At 37.6% G+C, this 25,906-nt stretch overlaps 1 protein-coding gene across 2 annotated transcripts in view; it reads right to left on the reverse strand.

The window, feature by feature from the left end:
- USP6NL (USP6 N-terminal like) overlaps positions 1-25,906 on the reverse strand; it is a 138,357-nt gene that overhangs the window by 106,426 nt on the left and 6,025 nt on the right. The window contains exons 1-2 of one of the 2 annotated variants that reach the window (XM_043882918.1): positions 18,631-18,781; positions 16,478-16,564 (exon numbers count right to left, since the gene is read on the reverse strand). In XM_043882918.1, coding sequence (XP_043738853.1) covers positions 16,478-16,481 — 4 coding nt within the window. In that variant the 5' untranslated portion in view covers positions 16,482-16,564; positions 18,631-18,781. Of the gene's footprint in view, positions 1-16,477; positions 16,565-18,630; positions 18,782-25,906 lie in introns of those variants that run through there. The other variant, XM_043882917.1, reaches the window with a different exon arrangement.

Here is a 25,906-nt window from a genome sequence, read left to right on the forward strand (position 1 = left end):
ACATACATGGGCAATTTCATGTTTGCTTTCTTCACCCCAGAAATCATTTTGAACCCTCCTGGATCACAAATTTTGAAGGCCCACAACCCTCTGGGCTTACTCTGGCACAGGTAGTCTCAAAAGAATTAGTTTTACCACTAAAGCTAATCTGGAGGAGACGCCTTCAGCAGTGGTCCTCCACTCTGATGTCCTTTACATCAGGAAGGATGTCTCCTTCCTCCCATCTTAAGAAAAAGGCCAACCGTCACCCATCTTACTACAGTGCAGAGCCCCAAAGGGTAAAACGTGAGAGGTGGGGACAAAGAAAATTCAACAGCTCCTCTGATCAAGACACAGGTAACATGAGCCCATTCAACTCATTAAGATATGAGTTTTTAATAAAATATTAGGTTATAGTGAATAATTATCAAAATTTATCATGTTTGTTGTTTCAGCCAACTGTATTAGAATAAAACTCTGGGAGGAAAGAGGAATGAATGTGTATTTCAGGGGGAAAAAAGGATAGTACCTAGAATCTCTAGCAACCAAGGAATAGCCTGTCAATTTTTTTAGATGGGTAAAATTGGGTATCAAACCCCTGTGATATTTAAACCCTGCTGGATAAACTTACAAGAGGAATCTAACAGTTTTCAACTACTTAGCATGTTTCCTTATTCGCCCTCTAGTACAAAGAATTGGTTTATTCACAGTCTTTAGCTCTAATCATTGGGTCATGCTTAACCCACTTTTATTTATTCTCTTAATGCCACAAAGCAACCACCAAAACAAAAACTAGGACCTCAATAATCTACATGTAACCTGTGGTCCCTCCAACCACCAATTCATCAGCCCCTGCTTTCAACTCAAATAAGAATCACCCTGAATCCAGTAGCTATCGTTCCACTGATTTTCTTTTTATGTTACTACACAAACACACACACACACACACACACACACAGACAAAATCCTAGTGTTGCTATTTGGTTGCTCTGAACTTTATAAAAAGGGCATCATATTTTATGTGATGTTTTGGGAATTAGATACTTTTTTCTTAAAAGTTAATTCTATTACATTCTAGACCAGTGAATCTCAATCTTCAATACACACTGTAATTACCTGGGAAATTTTTTAAAGTATGATGTCTAGGTCCATCCACAGGGATTTTGACTTCACTATCCTGGGGTGCAGCCTGGGCACCATAAACATTAATAGTTCCCCCAAATGATCTTAACATTCAGTCAAGGTTAAGAAGCACTATTCTAGAAGAATGACACGGGAAAAGCTAACTATATGTGAAAAAGTGAACACAAAAAGTACAAAATGTCATGAACACCCTATTACCATTTTTTATACATACATGAGGGGAGAGAGAGTTGGATGTATGAAGAAAAATATCAAAATGACACCAATGATTTTTCCTCTGGTGGCATTATAAGTAAACTTTTAGTCTTCTTTTGCTAGACTTTTCCACAGAGAACACATTTTACTATCTTTTTTTAAGGAATTATACTTTGCCTTTTTTTTTTTTTAATAATCTGCATCATCTCACCAAAAGAGATATATATAGAACACAAGTAACTATCGGAAAAGAGGCTCAACATCTGGTCATTAGAGAATTTCAAATTAAGACAACAAGATATCAATACACATCTATCAGAATGGCTAAACTCCAACACGCTAACAACATCAACGCTGGCAAGGATGTGGAGCAACAGGAACTCTCATAAACTGCTGATGAGAATGCAAAATAGTACAGTCACTTTGGAAGACAATTCGGCAGTTTCTTACAAGACTAAATATGCTAATATACTATACTAATATGATCTACCAATTGTGCTCCTTAGTATTTACCCAAATGAGTTGAAAACTTATATTCACATAAAAACTTTTATAATTGCCAAACACCTGAAAGCAACTAAAACATTCTTCAGTAGGTGAATTCTGAATAAACAAACTGTGATACATCCATGCAATGGAATATTATTCATCAAGGAAATGAGCTATCAAGCACAAAAAGACATAGAGGAATCTTCAACGCATATTGTTAAGTCAAAGAAGTCAATCTCAAATAAGCCACACAGTACATGATCCCAACCATCTGACATTCTGGAAAAGGCAAAACTATGGAGACAATAAAATGATCAGCAGTTGCCAAGAATGTGGGAAGAAGGAAAGAAGAATCAATATGTGGATTTTTAGGGCAGTGCACCCACTCTGCATATTACTATAATGACAGAAACATGTCATACATTTGTCAAGACGCATAGAATAAATGACTCAAAGAGGGAACCCTAAAGTAAACTATGGACTTTAATTAACAATATTCTTCAATATTGGCTCATCAATTGCAGTAAATGTACCACACCGGTGTAAGATGTTAACAGCAGCAGTATAATGGAACTCTTGGTACTTTCCACGCAAATTTTCTGTAAGCCTAAAGCTTTTCTGGAAAAAACAACAAAACAAAACTCTTTATAAAAAATTACAAGGAATTAATCTATGCTTAATATATATTTAATCTGCATCCTACTCTTCAGACTTTAACACAAAGATAAATCCAAAGAGTACAGAATTTAACAGGAGAGAGACTGCTTAACACAAAAATCTAAACTGCCTACATACAGGAGAGATCTACGTGGCCTGGAGGACAAGGAACATTATAATCGCCCTTGAGATGGGCTGCCTGCAAACACTTGTAAGCTACTTCTTTTTTTAACAGAAAAACTCTTACCTCAATCTTGGGTTCTACATTTGAATTTTTGTTATATATGGCCACCTCCAAAACCACTAACTTTGGGCCAAGCCCCAACACTGCTTATCTACTTTTCCTTCCCATCACTTCCAAATCCAGCATTCCCAGAGCAGAACCAAGGGAGAAAACCCATGAGCAAATGAGAAAGATGACAACAGAGAGAGAAACCCAGCAGGCTGGAGAGACAGCACTCTCGATCTGCTTCTATGCGGACATTTCAACTGTGCCACTTTCCTTTCTCCAAAGGAGAATGAAAGGCAAAAACCAACTTCTTTCAGATGAAAGGGGATCAAAAACAGGAACTGCGTAGCAAATGATGTGAAGAAAAAACAGTCTGGGAGAGGAAAGAAATCTTTTCCCACCATACCTCATTCAACAACAATAAGAGAAACAGGAAGAGAGAAAGAACAAGATTGAATTTGATCTCATTTGTATTCTTTCTCACACTCATTTAATAAAACATGAACAAGTTCACTGAAGTATCTTTCTTGGCCCTAAGTGAAAAGAAATACAAGAGAATCCATATATTCTAAAGCAGAATTGTACTACTATCCATAACAAATAATGTTATAGATACTTCAAACCAACTCCTCAGAATCTTAAAGAGCTACAAACTAATTTAACAAAATCTCTGCTTTTTTTCAATTTACATCTTTAACAGTTTTTATTACAAAAAGAATACACGCTTATTGTAGAAAAAAATTATCCAAAAATAAGTCAAAAGAAAATAAAAATCTTGCTCAGGCCCACTGTATAGAGATAAGCACTGCTAACAACCTTTTAGACTTCTCATGTACTTTCTGCTTGCTGATTTAACAAAAATGAGGTAACAGTATGCATACTCTTTTGGAACTAATATATATTTTCACAATTCTGAATATTTCATTGACATCTTTTTCATAAAATAAACAAAGACAAGGCTATTTGCACTGTGCTGTGTCCACTAAATTTTTTGATCAAATGAACAACAGCCCAGCATCTTTTCATTCTTGGCAAAGATTCAGATTCTTTTTCTCCACAATTTTCAGAAAACTTCTTTGGTTTTCCTGGAAATATATTTCAGAATTAAACTACTGTCATTCTTTTTTCAGAACATGTAGATAAATGAGAAGAAAAAATGTGAGAGGCTACTCTTCTCATGACAAAAATAATCTGTAAATATTCAAGATGTCAGTCGGCCTGCAGATAGAAAAACACTACTGAATATTAAGCTATAAACCCACCTATGACTGGTCTCCTCTTGGGTTAATAAACCAGTTAATATACTTCACTTCTTTGTCATTCCACCTTAAGGATGAGATAGAATCACTTTGTTCTAGAATTTTGAAAATCAATCTCTACAAACTTATCAATATAAAATACAATATATATTGCTTATAAAAAATAAAAGTTGCACATTCTTTCTATACCTAAAACTATACTGTTTTCTGTCCAGCATTCGTAACAATTCATAATGAGCATTTAAAAATTAACATCGTCAAAAGCTCCTGTCTTGACTGATTTTCTTCATAGGTATAAAGGTAAATGTCCTAAAACTGTAGGATGTGGAATGAGCCACAGAACATGTGTTTATGGATGATAACACTATCCTTCTTATATATAATCTCCAAGAATATTAGATACAGTAACTGCTTATGAATGAAGTACCTGTATTAATGTAATCAAGCTAGCGATTCTTTCAAAACTAGTTTTTAGAAATATTTTACCAAAGGGCAAACCATTTTACTTATAAAAAGCAACCAAGAAACTTTTCAACTCTGTAGCTCAGTGGAAACTGTCATAAATATGCACAAAATATGCTTTACAAACAAGGGAAATACAGACATATTATCCCAATAGAACTTCACAAATTCTTAATGTACTGTCTGTATACCATAAGTGATGTTAAAGGCAATAAAATCTTATTAATCCATACAAAATATTAAGCACCGAGTATGTATGCACAATACCTAGCAGGCATCGAGTGGATAACAACATCAACTGCTGGTTATTACAGGGGTGATCAACCTTCTACCCTTCCCTTCTTCCAAGAGAAACTGGCATTAAACAAGTAATTAACACAATTCATCACTGAATGACAACTGAATTGACTACTGTCAATAATTACTAGGTGACTGAGCATGAGTCCTGAAGTGGAAAAAGTGTGAATTAAAGGCCATACCTAGTACATTATAACTGAACATATTCCAATTTCTGAGTTACCACATATCAAATTTTTAAAGTAAGCTTCCTTCTGTGCAGAAACGACCTCTCTTCTGACCTTCCCAAGCTACATGTAGATGAATGCAGATATGGAAAGAAAAGAGGCTTGCTAATCATAAGGAAATTTAAATATGACTTTATTTTCAAAATCAAGAATTCAAAGAAAACACAACATCCAGGCAGTCTGACCTACTCCTACTTATAACAAAACTATAAAGTAACATAAGCAGTTTTAAAAAATTCATTACCATTAAAAAAACACGTATTAAAAATCATTTACATCTATGTTTATCCCTTAAATCACAACTCAATTTGGAACAAATCATAATTCATCACACAGTATCAAATATTCATATGTGGACATACATATACATATATATAACATACAAACATAAAGACATAGGTATTTCTAGAGAGTTCACCAAAGTGCTTGTGTATGTAAACACAGCAGTCCCTTCAACATTTAAAAAGATCTTTCCAGAGTTTCTTCAATGTAAAGTCTGTAATCATCATAGCACATTAACCACCAAGGGCATCCCTGACAGAACAATATATTAAGCAAAACTGATCCTATCATTCTCTCCTCTTCCTCTCTTTCTGAAACCTTCTTCCTCTGCCTTTTCTGTATACTGTGAGTTCTCTCTCCTCTGATCACTGAAAAATGATGCGTGTCCCACAAGAAACAAATAAAGCTCCAATAAACATACAAAAACTGTATTGTTCCATAATAAATTTTTGGAGACATAAAAGCATTATCCAAGGTTAAAAATCTGTGATTTTTCAGTAAGAATTCTGGAAAACTATTTTAGAAGGATATGATACAACAGAAAGTGTAAATAGTGAGCACATGAAAAAAGATATCCTAACCATGATACACCACCTCAACACCATTAGGATGGCTGCTATACAAAAAACAGAAAATAACAAGTGTTAGCAAGGCTGTGGAGAAGGTGGAATTTATGTACAATTCAAAATGGTGTGGCCACTACAAAAAACAGTATGGCAATTTCTCAAAAAATTAAACATAGGACTGCCGTATTATCCATCAATTCCATTTCTGGGTATGTACTCAAAAGAACAAACAGTATTAATTCACAGAAACCAAAAGGTGGAAGCAAACCAAGTATCCATCAACAGATGAACAGATAAACAAAATGTAATCCATACAGTGGAATATTATTCAGCCTTAAAAAGGAAAGAAATTCTGATACATGCTACAACATGGATGAACTTTGAGGACAGTATGATAACTGAAATAAGCCAGTCACAAAAAGACAAATACTATTTGCTCCCTCTTACAAGAGGTACCCAGAGCAGTCATATTCATAGAGACAGAACACAGAATGGTGGTTGCTAAGGATTGGGGGAGGGGAACATGAAGCTGTTTAATGAACAGAGTTTCAGTTTTGCAAGACACAGAGTTCTGGAGACTGGCTGCACTATAATGTGAATATATTCAACACTATGCTAGCAAAGAAATGCTCAAATTTCTCCAAGCTAGACTTCAACAGTATGTGAATCAAGAACTTCCAGATGTTCAAGCTGTATTTAGAAAAGGTGGAGAAACCAGAGATCAAATTGCCAACATTCGTTGGATCATCAAACAAGGAAGAGAGTTCCAGAAAAACATCTACTTCTGCTTTACTGACTACGTCAAAGCCTTTGGCTGTGTAGATTACAACAAACTGGAAAATTCTTAAAGAGATAGGAATACCAGACCACCTTACCCTGCCTCTTGAGAAAGCTGTATGCAGGTAGAACATGGAACAGCGGACTGGTTCAAAATTGGGAAAGGAGTACGTCAAAGCTGTATATTGTCACCCTCCTTATTTAACTTCTATGCAGAGTACATCATGCAAAATGCAGGGCTGGATGAAGCACAAGCTGGAATCGAGATTGCCAGATATTAAAGAAATATCAGTAACCTCAGATATGCAGATGACGCCACCCTTATGGCAGAAAGCAAAGAGGAACTAAAGAGCCTCTAGATGAAAGTGAAAGGGGAGAGTGAAAAAGCTGGCTTAAAACCCAACATTCAAAAAACTAAGATCATGGCATCCAGTCCTATCACTTCATGGCAAATAGATGGGGAAACAATGGAAACAGTGACAGACTTTATTTCTTGGGCTCCAAAATCACTGCAGATGATGACTACAGCCATGAAATTAAAAGATGCTTGCTCCTTGGGAGAAAAGCTATGACCAATCTAGAAAGCTTATTAAAAAGCAGAGACAAAAAAAAAAAAAAAAAAGCAGAGACATTACTTTGCCAACAAAGTCAAAGCCATGTTTTTTCCAGTAGTCATGTATGGATGTGAGAATTGAACCATAAAGGAGGTTGAGCGTCAAAGAATTGATACTCTGGGGTTGGAGAAGTCTCTTGAGAGTCCCTTGAACTGCAAGGAGATCAAACCAGTCAATCCTAAAGGAAATCAATCCCAAATACTCATTGGAAGGACTGATGTTGAAGCTGAAGCTCCAATACTTTGGCCACCTGATTTGAAGAGCCAACTCATTAGAAAAGACCCTGATGCTGGGAAAGATTGAACGCAAGAGGAGAAGGACAAGGAGAGCGAAAGATGGTTGGATGCCACCACTGATTCAATGGCCGTGAGTTTGAGCTACTCCAGAAGATGGTGAAGGACAGGGAAGCCTGGCATGCTGCAGTCCACGGGGGTGGCAAAGAATCAGACACGACTGAATGACTGAACAACAACTGAACTGTCCTGTTAAAAGTGGTTAAGATGGCCAATTTTGCATTTTGGATATTTTACCACAATTTTTTTTTTAAGTTATCCTATCTAAAAATCAAATATGCAACTGAAAGCAACTTCATGTTGTTTTGAGCCTACTAAACTAGTCATGGTGAAACTGATATTCTGTATATTGATTACCAGAGTCACTATAAATCGATATAGTTTTTTAAGAAAGACAGGAAGATATAGGCAAAAACATTCCAGTACTATAAATCTAGCCTAAGGAATTATAGGTTTTTGTTTTTGTTTTTTTTAAAGAAATAAGGCAAAATCACCAATAATATTCATTTTGCAAGCCTTTTTTTAAATGAACCATCTTAAAAAACAAAAAAAAAATAGGGAAATTGTTATTATGCACCATTGCCTTTAAGGAATAAAATTATGAATTCTAATTATAAAAACAATTATGGAAATATGGTAACTGTCTAAAATCAATGTTAGAAATCCAAATATAAAAGTGCATATACACTATGAGCCCAATTATATCAAAATATATATAGCGAGACAATACCAGAGGGTCATATGCAAAAAAGCAAATGAATGGGGTTACCAATGACTTTCTCCCCATTCCCAAATGGACTTATTTTAATGTTATGGTTATACTTTAAAACAGCAACAATGAAAGGGGATTAGTGAAGATGAAGAAAACAGATTAGTCTAGATGATATTAGGTAAAATTAGTACAAAATGGAGGCAACAGGAAGGTGTTCATCTAAACTAAAGTTGTCAACTTTAATCCCCTCCAAACACCTATTTCTACCAATGCTGAATTCGCCTCCATTTCTTAATCTCAGTCTCTCAATACAGACTTTTACACTTGTCATTTCTTCAGTTTAGAACCCTCTCCCCCCTGCTGTCCACTTAACCAGCCTCAGCTGGAAGATGATTTCCCCAGGGCGGGCTTCCTGTGCTCCCCGGGGAGAGGCTCCTGGCTCCTGTCCGCACTCCCAGCACTGGGTGTCTGTCTTCCCCACTAGTTAAGGGCTCCATGAGATGCTGGTCTTGTCCTTGTCTATTAATAAATCCCCGAAGATCAACACAGCAACAGTGCATGGGGAGGTGCTCACTAAATACTTGTTAGTACTCAATAAAAGCATTATTAACATTTACTCCAAGTCATGGATTCTCTTCCTCAAAATCTGTTTTAAAATCAGACTCGAACACTACAACTCTTAAAATATTTTAAGAAATTAATTTATATCACCTGTCTCACTGTTGTCTAAAAACAAATTTTGCATCTCTTATACTTTTGCAAGTCCATCAATTTTCTAGCTTCCAATATACCTTTCAATTATTAAACGTTTAAGAGTTATAACTATAGATGGTAAGTATTCTCTGACATTTCACATTAAATTTAATATAACCCATAAATCTCTAAAACCAAATGGGAATCAGAGCCTTGATATGTTCATTTATTCTATTTTAGCTAAAGAAAATTTATTAGGACAAAGAAGCACCAGGTTATGGGAAGGGCTAATCTTTAGTGAAGCAAATTCAGTTAACAGATGAAGAGCTGCAGCTGGTTTACTATTATTTAAAAAAAAAACCACTAAATTCAACAGTGCTATACCTTATATCTTCACAGTACCTGTTCAAGAGCATCTTGAGATTTCTGTCTCAAGAATTCAAAACAGAAATCATACAGAAAGGAATTTCTCTTGAAAGCCAAATGTTGTCTCCTTTCAAGGTCATCTCACATTCTAGGAAATATTTTATCACCATTTTTCTAAACCTTCATAATTAAGTGAAACAGAAACTTGCAAAGCAGAACAATAAATCCTGTTTTTATGAAAGAGATTTGAACTCTATTTCAATTAAAGAAGAAACGGGAAAATTTTCTGTGAAAGAACCAAATGGGAAGGAAATGGAGAGATCACTACACAGTCCCCTATCCCTTCCAGAAGGCTTCCTGAAGGAATGCCCCCAAACCTGTCACACAGGCCAGGGTGGATCCGGGCAGAGGAGCCTCCGACAGTCTTAACCTGAGGGACACTCTGAAAGAACTGGCCTGTATTCTTCTAGAACACAACATCATGTGAGATAAAGAATATCTGAGGAATCTTCCAGCTTAGAGCAGACTGAAGACCACGGACCCCAAGCGCAGGCGTGAATGACACTCAGCGGGACCCTGCACTCAGGGACAGAAGTGCCGCCGCTACTGGGGAAACCGTAAACAATGAAGTACGGTCTGTAGACCAGATAAACACAGTCTAGTAAATTAGTTTTACTGTGGTCACGTTAAGAGAGCCTTGTTCTTCAGGACTACCTACTGAAATACAAAATGAAGCATGATAATATGCAACCTATTCTCACATGGTTCCAAAATCAGTAACATGTATTTTTTAATAATACACATTCAGATACTTAAAATACAGAACTGATCCCATGGGAAAAATAAAGTTGGACCAGGTGGGAAAGAGGGATAGAATTTCACCTGCTGAGAACAGATACACACTTAAACAGAAAAAAATAACTTGAGAAGGACAGCCCTGAAGACCTAGAGGTCATTACTGTCCATGAGAATGCAACTCAGTAAATTCAAGCAAGTTGGAAATTCAAATTTTTTGTGCCACAATTGTCACAAACAAGTTTGCAGAGTTCTTCCAAGAATGATAATACCTAGCTCCTCCTTTCCTGATACATAACACTTCCCACTTGAGCTACATCTACATATCACATAAGGAAATAGCAGAAAGTCATTAAGGGAAAATAGAAAAGACCAACTATTTACAAAAAACTTAATACACTTTTGCTTTTTGAATTTTTTTAAGTTATAGTCAAGCAAACATATTTTGTTCTACTTTGCATTTACTAGAGAACGTAACAAGGTTAACCAGTGAGATCAAACACAGTACTTTACAAGGTTAAAAGTTTTTACCATGCATCCAATAAACTCCATTCTATCCCGTTTAGAATCCAAAACAGGCAACGGCAGTTTTTAAAAGACACTGCAATTCCAAATGCCCCACAATTTAATATAAGATGTATACGAGTGCACACTAATGTTTAACTGTAATGTTTCTACATTCCACTGTTTAAAGCTTACCACCTGACCGCTCCAAATGTGTAAGTGCAAAGAAAACTGTTGTAGCTCCAGGGGTACCTGGGTAATGCCAGCAGAAGTCAGCTTCTGAACTTGGGGGGCGGTGGCAGGAAACAGCACTCTACTACCATCTGCCTACACAATGATGCCATCTTCCAACCTGAATAAGAGATAACTCATTTAAGAAGTGTTCACAGGCTTCCCTGGTGGCTCAGAGGTAAAGAATGCGCCTGCCAACGCAGGCGACACACGTTTGATCCCTGGTCTAGGAAGATCCCACAAGTCGCAGAGCAACTAAGCCTGTGAGCCACAACTACCGAGCCTGTGCTCTCGAGTCCGGGAACCACAACTGCTGAAGTCCACGCGCCCTAGAGCCTGCGCTCCACAACAAGAGGAGCCGCCACAGTGAGAAGCCTGCACACTGCAACCAAGAGTAGCCGCCGCTAGAGAAAACCCTGTGCAAAGACAAAGAACAAGCACAGCCATAGCTTAATTAATTTAATTAAAATTTAAAAAAAGAAAGAAGCATCCAATCCCATTTGGCTTCCTAACTTCTGGCCCACAATAATGACAGAAACATATGCAACATTTCCTGTTTTAAAAAGCTAACTATGCTCAGTGCTTAAAGTGGGAATTGGGGATGGGGGTAAGGGAACCTGGGGAAATCTTTTCACTCTATTCTTGACCCTCTCAGCCCAAGGTTTTAAAGAGAGGCTAGAAAGAATTATTTCATAATCGCTTTTCTAATCTCCAAAAAAGGGGAAAAAAGGTAACACCAACATACCACTTTAGACCAGTTTTGAGGGAAAAAGACAGAGGCTAGAGAAATTTTAATACGAATTTCACACATCTGGGAAATGAGAGAACAACTATACAATGACATCCATCATATACATTCACAGGCTCCAATTCCTTTAATAGAAAATGTCTATTTGACTTATCTTTTGATAAATGAAAAATACTGAAAGTCACAGCTATAATATTTTCATATAGAAATTCACTTTAGATAAGTTTATGTATGAAATTTTCAAACCACTACATCAGTTCTAATAAAGTGGATTCAAGAAACTGCAAAAATCAAATTCTATTTTCTGAAATTAGCATCCTTTTCAAAGAGAGTTCTTTCAAGATTTTGTTAAATGCAGATATGTCAGTATTTAAAATGCAAGTCAATTTAAATTTTCTTTTCTTTATCTTCTGTGGTACACAGCTATTTCATAAGATAGGACATATATCCAGATAGACTATTGTTGTAGAGAGAAGATAATACTTAAGAAAAGTCTTATCTTACTTGCTGCATGATTTTTCTATTTAATAGAACTCAGAAGAATCTTTATGCTACCGCTCAGGGGTTTAGTAACCTACTCAACAGTTATAGAATTATCTGCTCTAATGAATGTTACACTATAAGTGTTCTTCACCTCAGCATTGTATCTTAGTCTACGCGCCAATGAATGATGATATTTGTTCCTCTTACTAGAAAGACACAAATACACTACATCCCAAATTATTCACCACCATTATTTTTTCTTCAGATAAAAGAGAAATATTTCATATTCAGAAGTGACTCAAAAAACTCACTCCACTATTTAGGCCAAAGGGCAGAATCAAACACTCCAACACAATAGATTCACTCCTGGACTGCCCAGTCAACATCTAAAAAGACTCTCTTAGGAAACATGTCATGTAATTACTCACAGAGCAAAACTTTTCCAAATAAAGTGAAGTAAAGATTTAAAAATTTAAAACAGACTGGATAAACTTTATCTTTTTAACTTGAAAATTGGGAAAAGAAAAACAAGTAGTACCCTAAATTACCACTTTTGGTTTTTGTTGCTTTTTTGGCTTTTTTAAAAAAACATTTAATCAAAATAATCATCTAAAAATTATTAAGCACTGATCTTTACACAAACTACTCTTACTGTTACAATCTCCATCAAAGATCTAAAAAATCCATTTTAAATTATAGCCAGACTTTAAATATAACAGCTTTATTTCATCTTTGGCACTATCTGATAAAATGTTTAATGAATCTGGTAAATGCTAAACATGGCTAAACATGGCAAATATAGAAAATTAAGAAAAATTTAAGTAATGAAAAATCAAAAGGCTTTTTGTCGATTGTAACAAAGCTAACAATTCACAATGAAATGCACATCATAGCAACACAACAAATTTCACAAGATACATATTCAGCCTCAGAACTTGACAGAATATATAAAAATCTAGACTAAAAGCCAAAAAACATCTTAAAGCATTTGACAAATTCTCTGGGTCTTACATTGGGGCATCCCAATTCATGTGTCAGGATGTACAGAGAAACTGATCTCCGGGCCTGGCCTGAAGTGTCAGAGCCGGCCGCCTCCAAGACCCCAACATCTCCATCAGTTTATCCCACAAGCCGTACGACCATTACCATGTCCTACACGGTTCATGACGTGGGAAGGGTCAGGAAATGCTACAGAGGTATGTGTAAGTACCCAGTCTTTCTTGTAATCTCTAGAGAATCAGACAAAATTTCTAGTTACCCAACAATCTCACCCAAATCTAGGTTTGGAAATTCTACCTAGATTTTAATGACATATCTTCCTATTTTTTAACCTGTACCATATTTTACCATATCTTCTCCAATATTTTTTTCAAAAACAGGAACTCTGATTTACTCAGTTCCCTCCCACCTTTATGAAAACTTATAAGCTCCTGGCAACTGCAGCACAGCAAAGACCATGACAACATTCCCTAACCTATGGTTCCAATCATCCACTCAAGAATGATTTCCAACTAGAGAAAATCCATTTGGCAAGAAAAAGAGACTCAAAGTGTTATTTCAAAGGGAGCAAGGAAAGAGCTGAAAACTAAGAACAAAACTAGGAAATGCAAACACTGCCTGTAACCCATCTTTTTAATTTATATCTAACAAAAATGTCTCTTTGTCAGAGTAATTTTTCCAGAATGAACTCTTAAGTACTCCCCCCCACTGAGGTCCCTCAACAGTTCCTAAGCTGGGCACGATAACCTAGATCCAAACCTCCCGAAATGTGTACAACCTGGACCCTGATTTCATCTACACCAGCTTTACCTCTCACCAGCTCCTCCCCAGCTCTACACTCCAGGATGTTCACCCCTCAGTAACACCCTCCTGTGGCCAAACCTTCACGCCTTTCTCACAGTGCTCCCCTACTTGGAATGCTTTATCCTATTAACACACACACACTTCATGGGAGCAGCTCAAACTTCACCTAAGAACAATAACACATGGAACAGTTATCACACAGTAAAGGTGTCACACAGGAACACTCAAATCCATGCACTATTTATTGAGCATCTACTCAGTGCCAGGAACCATGCTTAGCCCTAGGAATAAGTCTTCACCCTGAAGGAGTTTAGAGATTAGATGAAGATTGGAGTGAACAGGCCAGTGATTTTCCCAGAGGACGTCAGCTGCAAGAGTGAGGCAGGCAGCGTGCTCTGGAGAAGCAGCACCCCGGGGCTCCTCCAGCGAGTGAAGGGGTGCATGGATGGTGGAAAGGAGCTTTAGAATCCAGGGAACTGAACAGAAACTGATTTTTTTTTTTAATGTGACATAAGGATATGAGACTTCATTATAATCCCAGTGGTTAAACCCCCAATGGCATTGTTCATGCTTTGCAGCTCCCTGTTTTCACAACAAACACTGAGAAATCACCGATAAAATATAAAGACAAACGACCAAAAGGACATTACCTATGCCCCTAACAAGTCAAACATCTCCACGGACCAGAAATCTCACAGGAACACAAAGTGTGAGCCTAGGCGGGGCCAGAAGGTCTGCTGGGCTCTGGGCCCCAGACAGGAAAAGGCAGCAGGCAGGCCGTGGGTCCTCAGGGATTACTATGAGTTGATCGGATGGGGTAACAAGGGCTCCACGGGAACTAGGGTCAGCAGCAGGCGCGTTGCTGAAAACCAGGCACTGGGGTGGCAGTCTGCCTTGTTTGGGGAACTAGACTGAAAAAGATTTCTGCTAACTGCACCGAGGCCACAGCTTAGGAAACAGCTGACCTCACGCCAGCTGACCCAGTGACCGAATCTGTGATATCTCCAATGTCACTGGGGCCGGGGCCTGGTCCACTAACACAAGACCTAATTCTGATCTGGGAACTCTAAAGCCAGGCAGAGACAAGGGCAAAACTGCCAGACCAGCAGGGGAAATCAGAGAGAGAGACAGGAAAAAGAAAACTCCCGTCCCTGCAAAATTACAGAACATGATGTCAACACCAATAATATCAACAACCAGAACATAAATTCACTGCAGACAAAACAAATCATTGAATGACCTGAAAAAGACTTTAAAGTAAACATGTAAAAGACCCTCAAAGAGATAAATAACAAGAGAACTGAAAACATTTTAAACACAAACAAGCAGAAATGAGAAATGAACTAGTGGATATAAAAAAGAACCGATTAAAAATCTTGCAGATGAAGTACAACCATAGTAATTTATAAATAAAAATTTGTTTGTGGTTCCAGTACTCATCATTAGATGCCTAGTAAGCCACCCCTCCCTCGACCTTCAGGCTCCCTCGACTGTGAGACCTTCAGGCTCACAGTTTTGGGGGACAGCTGTGTCAGACTCCAAGATTCAAAAATGAGACACCTGGGTATTCGTTTGTCCTCAAAGAACTTGCCATCTGTAAGTGACACTACTAGACCACTAAGATTACAAAGTAGAACAAAATTTAAATTTCAAAAAAAGCAAGCATTTCTTAAAATGCTCTTAGTGTTCATGAACTCATGCTACCATCTTTACAGAGTTGGCACTCTACAAGAGAGAAACATTCTCACCAAATTTCACATGACTGGAGCTGAAATAACAAAAGCTGCTTCTTTCTTAATCTGTATTTGAACTCATCTGGCAACTATCCTTATTTATTCAAAGCACCCCACTGAAAAGTCTCCAAAACCCAAGACCATAGCTTGCAATATTACTTTCAATAGAAAGTACTCAAAGATCTCACAACAACAGCTTCATTTTCACTTACCAACTTTTGCCTGATTATTCAAATTGATGAGAAAAGCTACTGTATTCCTATCAAGGTAAATACATAATCAGTATGTGAAAAATTTTAAACTCTGTGCTATTATATTCTAATAAAATATTCACTTCATCCCAGTTTCCCTTACCAAAAAGGCTGTACTCTAAAAGTACACCAAAACTGTCATAGGATTCCAATCAGGATAAAGTCTTTAATTCTTTCCTCACTCTCTAGAAGTAAACAGTTAAAATAGTAAAGTCTAGTTCTCCTGTTCATGAACAGACGTAGAAAGGAATGACAGAAAATATTATATATTCTATCCCCTTACAACTGAGAAGATAAAATCTATTTCAAAAGATAAGTCTATAAGATAGAGTTGGTTCCTTGATCCAAAGACACTGATATATCTTTGATTAAATAATATTAACCCATGCTACCCAATGATTAAACGTCACATAATAAAATCTCTGCTACTTACAGTCAATTCCCATCTTCCCTCTTCATATTTCTAAGAGTCACTTTCCAATGAATAGTCAATAGAAAAGTTTAGATGGTAAACTACGTCAGCCAAAAGCTAATGACACAGAGAGCCTCACATTTAACTTCTTAGAATTAATCAAACACCAAACAGTACCACCTTCTTTTAAATAGAGACAAAGGCACGGTATTGGGCCACACCAGAATATTCAATCACTGATGAAGTGACATAATTCCACTTTACCTAGGACACTTACCCATGACTGGAGATGTCTCTGTATGTGGTCCCGATCAGGCACTACACCTAAATCTGCTGTCCAGTGTTTCTCAGAGGAATACATGTCCTGGGAAGAAAACAGAGAAAGAAACTATACTTTCTAAAGGTCAGTACTTAAAATTTTCTAAAGGGAAATAAAAATAATTTACTTACAAAAATTTTCTATTTTCAAAAAAAAAAAAAAAAACAAACCCTGACATCATCTAAATGTAAAAAATTACCAATCAGCCTTTGGAACATCACGATTCTGTTCATATTTTCCTTTTTCTGTAAGAAGTTACCTCAAAAGCAAATAATATGTATAAAGTTGTTACCACAGAAACTTTTTCTTCAGTTCCCTCCTCCATCGCCACATAAATAAGTCATAGGAAGAAAGCACCCCATTTTGGGTAAATTAAACACATCACACCTGCTGAATGTATTTTGACTGCACATAAATGAGTTATATACACCATCAAATAAAAATTACCAGTTACTACTATACTTTCTCTAATAATGGGCCTTTTCTTCATTACTAAGTAATATGGCTTCATTGTTTTAAAAAATTGGAAACAGATAAGTAGAAAGAAAAAATTATCTCAATAGTACAATGTCACTACATCTACCCAATCATTTTTCACATGTCTCCTTTCCAGGAATTTTCTGTATATATTTTTAAAGTGTACTTTTATAAATACTACATACAAAATTCTGTATCTGGTTCTTTTTAGTTGAGCAAAACTTAATGCATCACCCTGTATTATTATAAATATAAAGTTAACCCTTTGTTAGGATGTAATCATAAATCTTCCTCTTGAAAATATGGCTTCTCTGGTGGCTCAGACCGTAAAGCATCTACCTGCAATGTGGGAGACCCGGGTTCGATCCCTGGGTCGGGAAGATCCTCTGGAGAAGGAAATGGCAACCCACCCCAGTACCCTTGCCTGGAAAATCCCATGGACTGAGGAGCCTTGTCTGCTACAGTCCACGGGGTCACAAAGAGTTGGACACGACTGAGCAACTTCACTTTCCTTTTTGATAATATATTAAAGAAAATGAGGCACAAAGGAACCATGGATGCACAAGTGTCTCCCTGAACCTAACGTATGCATTTCCACAAACCAGATAACATCAGATTCTATACAAAATGTACACCTGTGCTCAGTCATGTGGAGCTGCCCTCATAAGCTGATCAGCTACCTCTCAGCATCACAAGAAGGGGTGATGACGTTCTAAGTCAATTAAGAAAACAGCACAATAATAGTAAGGACCTCTGCTTCTGAAACAGATTACAGTTCGAGAAACATTTTTTGAAGAAATAATGCTCACCCCATCTCTAACTCATCTTGACTCACGCCATATAATATATGAAAGCAGTATAAACCTACAGAAGGATGCCCAATCCTAGACGCCAGCAGGGTCCACTTGCTCTCATCAGCCATGGCCTATCACTGCAGGGAGCGCTGCATGATCACCTGGCCCCCTTCCCACATGGCCTGGCCTGCATCTCGCACTGGATATTATGAAATGATTTCCATTTCCAGATAACCCAATTATTCTCCCCAAAATGAGAAGCTGTATGGAAAAGTCTAAAATAATCCACATGACAATAGGGTCTCACCATGAAAACACTGTCTTCCTGGCGCTTCACCAAGCCCACCCAGGAGACTAGGAGGTGGGCCAGGCCTCCTGGTGTCACAGGGTGGCCGGGGCTCAGCCCTGTGACACAGAGTAGACCACACACTCAGAGGACCTGGGAGCTCACACACAGCTCACTCACACCTGTCGGGACTGCTCTCTCTGCTCAGGACTGCTCTCTTTGTTCATATTTATATCGAAGTTTCTTATCTTAAATTTAAAATTCCTAAATGGCAACATCAAAGCACTTTGTACTAAGCCATGCACCCTTCCTACCCATAGTTATGAACTGTCAATAAATACTTATTTAAGGACTGAGGTTCCTCAGACACTAGGAGTTTTCTCAGCACCAAAAATAGTAACCTCAAAAGAAACAGGATGGTAAAACTTATAAACACTGAATATATAACCTTATCATCTGAGGTGATAAATGTACTTGACAAATATGCAACGATGCATGAGTTGGAATTAATGTCATGGAGTAGTTCTTAGAAAACATATTTTTAAATTACTTACAACTGAAGTCACGTATTCAAGACTCTTAATGCCAATCACAGCTTTGAAATGCAAACCCTTCGTGCACAAATAGGTGGACTACCAATTCTTTTCAGCAATGAGGCAGTTTAGTAGCACAAGAGATAACATTTTCAGATTTCCTTTCTCCTCCTGTAAATGCTATCGCCTGGACATACAAAGGAGAAAGAAGAATCTTACTTGTTTTTCACACCATCTAAGAGGGAAAGAGTACTTTGCTTCAAATCCACAGTTTCACATAAAAGGCATTATTGGGGTACTTCTGCAAAAGCTGGCCTTTCAACGCATTTTACAGGAACTTGAGCCAGGGGTACTTTCAAGTGACTCCTCCAACTTTTGTGACAATACCATATTCAGGGACCTCAGGTTCTAGTTAAAGGAAAGAAATTCCACCATACCCATTTCTTTACTGTAGGCACCAAACATGACCTAAAAATAATTCCCATCACTCTTGGTCACTTAAAACTTAAATTTAACAGAATTATAAATCACAACATACAGGATCACATACTACTGTCTCTAACAGTATTCTTCCCAGAGATCAAATTAATATTAACTTCAAATTAATATTAATATTTCATTGTACAATAACTTTTCTTAAAAAAGAGAAGACACAAAAAATCCCAATATCCACTAAAAGCTGATGTAATCTTCATTTTTAATCTCATCACAAAGTATAATTTTTTAAAAATCAGATTTAATCTTGAAGATATTGTGCCAAGTGAAATAAACAAGTCACAGTAGGAAAAGTGGTCTCCCAGGTGGCACACTGGTAAAGAATCTGCCTGCCAATGCAGGAGACACGAGAGACACAGGTTTGATCCCCAGGTTGGGAAGATTTCCTGGGTAGGAAATGGCAACCCACTCCAGTATTCCTGCCAGGAAAATTCCATGGACAGAGGAGCCTGGTAGGCTACAGTCTATGGGGTCTCAAAGAGTTGGACATGACTGAGCAGCAGCCATGGAGAACAGGACAAGTACTCTATAATTCCACTTATATGAGGGACCTAGAGAAGTCTAATCCACAGAGACAGAAAGAAGAATCATGGCTGCCAGGGGTTGGAGGAACAGAAAATGAGGAGTTAGTACTTGATGGGTGAAGTTTCATTTAGGGAAGATTAAAGAAGTTCTGGAGATGAATGGTGATGGTTGCACATTAATGTGAATGTACAGATTCAAGTTCAGCAAATTCCAAGAGGTATAAACTTAAAACAGAAAAGAAAGAAATGGACACCTAGAGATATCACAGTGAAACTGCAAATCATCGATGACAAAGAGTTCTTAAATCCAACCAGAAAGAAAAGCAGACTGTACAAAGCAACAATCAGACTCTGACTAATCAACTGCAACCATGGAAGCCAGAAGACACTGGAACAGCATCACCAAAGTTCCAAGAGAAAATAAGCTTTAAGCTGTAATTAGGTACCAACTCAGCTAAACTATTTTTTCAAGAAAAGGGGCAAAATAAAGAAAATTCAGACGGAAGCTGAGGAAATATACTATAAGCAGATCATCATTAAGGATGCTTCCAAAACTGTAGTTCATAAAGATGGAAGATGATGCCAAAAAAAGAGGTCTGAAATACAGAAAAGAATGGTGAGAAAAGAGAACTGTAAAAATGGGTACATGCAAATATTAGTGGTATAATTTTGAAATGATGAGTTATAAAAGCAAACAAACCTGAAGTGCTGAACAAAAACAGCATGTAATCTAGGAGGAAGGTACCATAACAGGAATGGAACTATTCCAAGTCTCTTATACTGCTTTTTAGGAGGAAGACGAAGCAGACACTATCTTTTGTTCATATGCTTTCTATCACTTGTCATCCTGGGATACTCCCCACCTCGTGGATTTGAGGGCCTGGGGACATGACAGATAGGAACGTGAGCAGAACTGCACCAGTTCTAACTGAAGACTTGACGAGCTCTGAGCTGCGCTGCATTCTCCTGTACTCCTACCCTGCACCCCAGTCTCTGCTGGTCCCAGAATGAGGAGACACCTAGCACATAACCAAACCCAGCCACACCCAGCAGAGACTGCCAAACCTATGAGCTAGAAATAAATGTCTGTCACTGTACGTCACTGAAGTTTCACAGTGACTTGTTACACAGCATTATGACAGCAAAAGATGACTAATACAAAAGGCAAAGATACTAACTTTATATGCAAATTACATTCATGGGTTTTAGTTTAACTAAAAAATTTTACTAAGTTGGCAAATATATGTATATACACACAAATACATATATGTATACATACACACGAAGTGATACTATTTATATAAAGTTCAAAAATAAAATTAACAATACATGAACATATGTAACTATACCGCTGCTGCTGCTAAGTCGCTTCGAAAAGCAAAAGAAAAAAGCAGAGTTGAGGCTAATGGTTTTCTAAGGACAGAAGTAAGACAAGAGGAGTTGTAGGGAGATATAAGAGGGTAGGGCTAACACTGTACCACTTAAGCTGAGACAAGGGACATATATACATCATTCTATTAGAATTATATAACACACTTACTACATATAGTCCTTTGTATGAACAGAATGTTTTATATTTTAATATGAAAGGCAAAATTTCCAACAAAATTCAGAAATGATTATAAAAGAAATTTATATAGCCACATGTATAAAAGAGGTAAACGTATTTATAATCTTTAAGCCATAATTAAGAGGCAGAAAGAGTCATAGTGACTCACTTATTCTTTAAGAGAAAGAGACAAATACAAGTGATAACCAGGTTCACAACAAAATGCAAGATAGCACTGACTGAAGAGACTGGTGATCACCCTTTATCTAGATGCAGAAGAAGCTGGCCTTCTCAATGAGCTGCGTTGCTCAGCTCTCTGATCACTGGAGATTCTGATCTCAGCTTCACAGCTGTATAACCCAAGTTCATTTTTTAGTAGAAACTCCTAGACCCTGTTTTGCTAAATTGCTATGTACTGAACGGCCATCCCAAGAAAAAGCTTAAGAAAATTTTCTTATTTGAAGCATTACTGGTAAGAGCAAAAAAAAAAAATTATAAACTTAAATGTGCAATAGTAAGGAACTGAGTAAATGAATGATTGTTAATTTACATGGAATGGGGTTTCCTGCATCCACGTAAAAAATATCTCAAAAAGATTTAATGACAAGTGAATGAATGCTCTCCAATGTGCTTCATGCAGCCTTCTTGTAACCAACAAGAAATATCAGAAATGATGTCTCAGCCAATTTAAATGTAATACCCCAAAGGCTTATAAGCCAAAATCTAAAATGATTAATGTTCAATTTTTAAATTTAAAACAGACAGATAATATATAAATTTACTATTCATTCAATAATATTTACTGAGCAGCTATTACAAGCCAGGGAGTGTCCTAGGCTCTGCAGACACAGCCATAAACAAAACAAAGACCCCTTCTGCATGAACTCACATCCCAGCAATTCTAGTACCTCCCCTTAAGTCAGGTGCGCAGTTCATGAGTTGAAATAAATATGTCAGGGCATTCCAGGGTAATATCTTCTCACTCCAGATAAAGAAATAACTTCAGTTAATATTAAAGTGGGCTTCCCAGGTGGTGCTAGTGGTAAAGAAACTGCCTGCCAATGCAGGAGATTAACAGTCTCACAGGTTTGATCCCTAGGTCGGGAAGATCCCCTGGAGAAGGAAATGGCAACCCACTCCATCTTGCCTGGAAAATTCCATGGGCAGAGGAGCCTGAAGGGCTGTAGTCCAATGAATGATGACTATTAAAGTCATTCATTGACATGGATGGTCTCACCACTGTACTTTCACAATTCTTGAGCTCTTTATAAAGAATATTCATTCTTTCTGCAATTTACACCCCCGAAACACAATTCTAAATTTTCAAGGCTTTCTGTGTTTTCCCTGCTCAAGAGAAGTAAAGCCAATCTTCTACTACAGCTAGAGTAAAAGGAGGTTTATTTAGCCCATTCACTAAATTAACAAAGTACTTCCTACTAATAAGATCAGAGAAGGAGATGGGCAAAATGAGAAATCATCTGATTTCCTAGGTTTGTTTACACATGTATGTTAATGAAACAGCTGATAAGAATGAGGTCTGATTTCCCCTTCTGCAGGTAGAATTTAAGTTAGGTTTCCAGAAAGACTTATCAAATTCTAGTAGCTTTACACTGGGCAACTTCTAGGTATTTAGGAAAAACAAATGTCCTTCCCAAGGCTTCCTTTCCTATCTCAGTTACAGAGAGGTCTTTCCAAACGAGCTTATGTTTGCCTAATGCACTTAATATATCCTATCAGAACTATATATAATGCCTGAGGTCTACAGATAAAAGCTAAAATGAAGGCTACAGTATCTCTGATTTTCAGGGGTCTGGCTTCATTTTGAAAGTCAGTTAAGAAAAAAATTAAAAGTCAGTTAAGGACTTCCCTGGTGGTCCAATGATTAAGAAATCTGCCTGGCAATACATGGTTTTTTCAGTAGTCAAGTATGGATGTGAGAGTTGGACTACAAAGAAAGCCGAGAGCTTAAGAATTGATGCTTCTGAACTGTGGTGTTGGAGAAGACTCTTGAGAGTCCCTTAGACTGCAAGGAGAGCCAACCAGTCAATCGTAAAGGAAATCAGTCCTGAATATTCATCGGAAGGACTGATGCTGAAGCTCCAATACTTTGGCCACCTGATGTGAAGAACTGACTCATAGGAAAAGACCTTGATAGCTCAGTCAGTAAAGAGTCTGCCTGCAATGCAGAAGACCTGGGTTCGATTCCTGGGTCGGGAAGATCCCCTGGAGAAGGAAATGGCAACCCGCTCCAGTATCTGGCCTGGAGAATCCCATGGACAGAGGAGCCTGGCGGGCTACAGTCTATGGGGTCACAAGGGTCAGACATGACTGAGCGACTAAGCACAGCACACACGGAGCTGGCAAAGATCGAGGGCAGGAGGAGACAGCTGGATGGCCTCACCGACTCGATGCACGTGAGTCTGAATAAGCTCTGGGAGTTAGGGATGGACTAACGTGCCTGGCGTGCTGCAGTCCATGGGGTCGCAAAGAGTCGGACACGACTGAGCGACTGAACTGAACTACCAATACAAGACACCGGATTCAATCCTTAGTCCAGGAAGATTCCATGTGCTGCGGGGCAATTAAGCCCCTGCACCATAGCTACTCAGTCTACAGGTTCTAGAGCCCATGCTCTTCAACAAGAGAAGCCCCACAAAGCAACAGAGAGAGTAACCCCTGCGCACGACAACCAGAGAAAGCCCATGCACAGCAAAGAAGACCCAGTACAGCCCAAAATAGATAAATAAAAATAAAATTTTAAAGTCAGTTAAAAAGTCCAGACAACTAACTGTAATAGTAAGCCCTACAGCAGATACCATGAGAACTACAAAGAAAAGTAGGCAAGATTCCAGGCCCTACATTAAGGATTTACATCTAGTTGGATTCTGAACACAAGTATGTATCCATCCATTCAATAAATGCTAATTCATCTCTGCAACATGTAAAAACTTTTCAAAGGGCTCAAGATACAGCAATAGAGACAAACCTGGTCCCAGCTAACAGAACTCAGTTAGGACAAAAGCCCTAATAAAGATGGGAGTCGAGGGATTACGCATAAGAAAAAAAAAAAAATGCTCTCATAAACTAAATATCTCATGTATTTGGCACGTGGATTAGCACAGGTCCATTTTTGGTCTTATAAAATAAAGGAGTTGAAACCATTTTTAAGTTCTCTTTTGAGCATTAAAAGGTTTGTGACCTAAAAATCAATTTCAATTCAATGGGTAACTAAGCAAGATCCTAATCCCTCGCCATTATAAGTAGAATCAATTAATAAATTATTGCAATAAACCAAGTATGATCTAAAACAAACTGATCTGAAATGCTGGTTATGTTTAAAAAGGGGGACAGAAGGGCAGATTCAAAGGACAACTTGGAAAGAAGTCAAAAAGACTACTAACAGTGAAGTAATCAAAGGTAATCCTAAATTTGAAGGGGGAATCCAGAAGATATTCTTTTGGCAATCCTCAGTGATGAGAAATCACTGACTCTGGAGGAAACAGTGTTTGTAAAAGAAAAATATTCCCAAGCAAGCCTGGTGAAGGAGCTTAGAATTCAAACTAACAATAAAATGTGATATAAATTGATGACAAACAGGATTCAACATTTCTAAAAAGCAACTTTTAAAAAGAAGTTTGAGAAATTTCTCTTTCAGCAATTGATACGGTCTACTAATGGTAACCACACTCAGTACTAACTTGAGTACAGATTCTAAGACACTGCTTTCAAAATGAGTCTACTACTTCACAACCAGATTATCCTATTAAGCCTCTATTTACCAATAACTAAGCATCAGCTGGGAGATAAAACACAAACACACGGGAGTTACATAAAAGACAAGATAAGGGGCCTGCATTTCCAACAAAGCTAGGCCACATAACGCACAACATTCTTAAAGACAAAAACCTAGACTTAAATATATATATATGTAAAGTGTATTTTTTAATTATTAAAAATATCAAAGGGTTAAAAACTGGTACAACCACTTTGAAAAACTGATAATAACTACAAGAGTTAAATATTTACTCAACAATTCTATTTCTAGGGATATTTCCAAAAGAAAGGAGTCCATATGTTCAACAAAATACGTATATAAGAATGTTCATAAGCAGCTTTAACAGCCCAAAATTGGAAATAATGCAAATATCTGTTAAAAGTAGAATGGAGAAATAATTGTAATACAAAGAAGCCTGGAGCTTCTTTCCTCCCGGAAATGTTTACCCAATCAAAGAAGGTGCCTGAGGGGCTAATTTATACCTAAGCAGCCTTGAGGGCTCAGAAGACAGCAGATCAGAGCACAAGAGCCACTCAGGGAGCGACACCCCCGTGTGGAATAAGACCTCAAAAAGCTGAATCCCAGAAGGAAGGATAACACAAAAGGCAAACTAAGCCAGACTTTGCACAGACACTAAAATAAATCTCAGTTTGAATCAAGGTGATCCTAAGTGCCTGGCAAAAGCAACAGAAAATGCCTCATCTAAATCTACATTTACTTCTAGAAATAATCTTTCAAACACAATGAACAGTACACAGTGAGCATGCATACATGGAGCTGACACTCCTCAAAGAGTAACAGACCACAAGAAAAAATCTGCAGGACTCTGAAACAGAGTTACCTGCTTACTCTGTTCACAGAGACACGTGAAGAGCTTGCACATTTTGACAGGGAATTATAAACTATAAAAGTGGCATAGCAGATTTTTTTAAAGAACCAAACTGAAATTCTAGA

The sequence above is a fragment of the Cervus elaphus genome, chromosome 23, assembly GCF_910594005.1.
Source record: "Cervus elaphus chromosome 23, mCerEla1.1, whole genome shotgun sequence".
NCBI classification, from domain to species: Eukaryota; Metazoa; Chordata; class Mammalia; order Artiodactyla; family Cervidae; genus Cervus; species Cervus elaphus.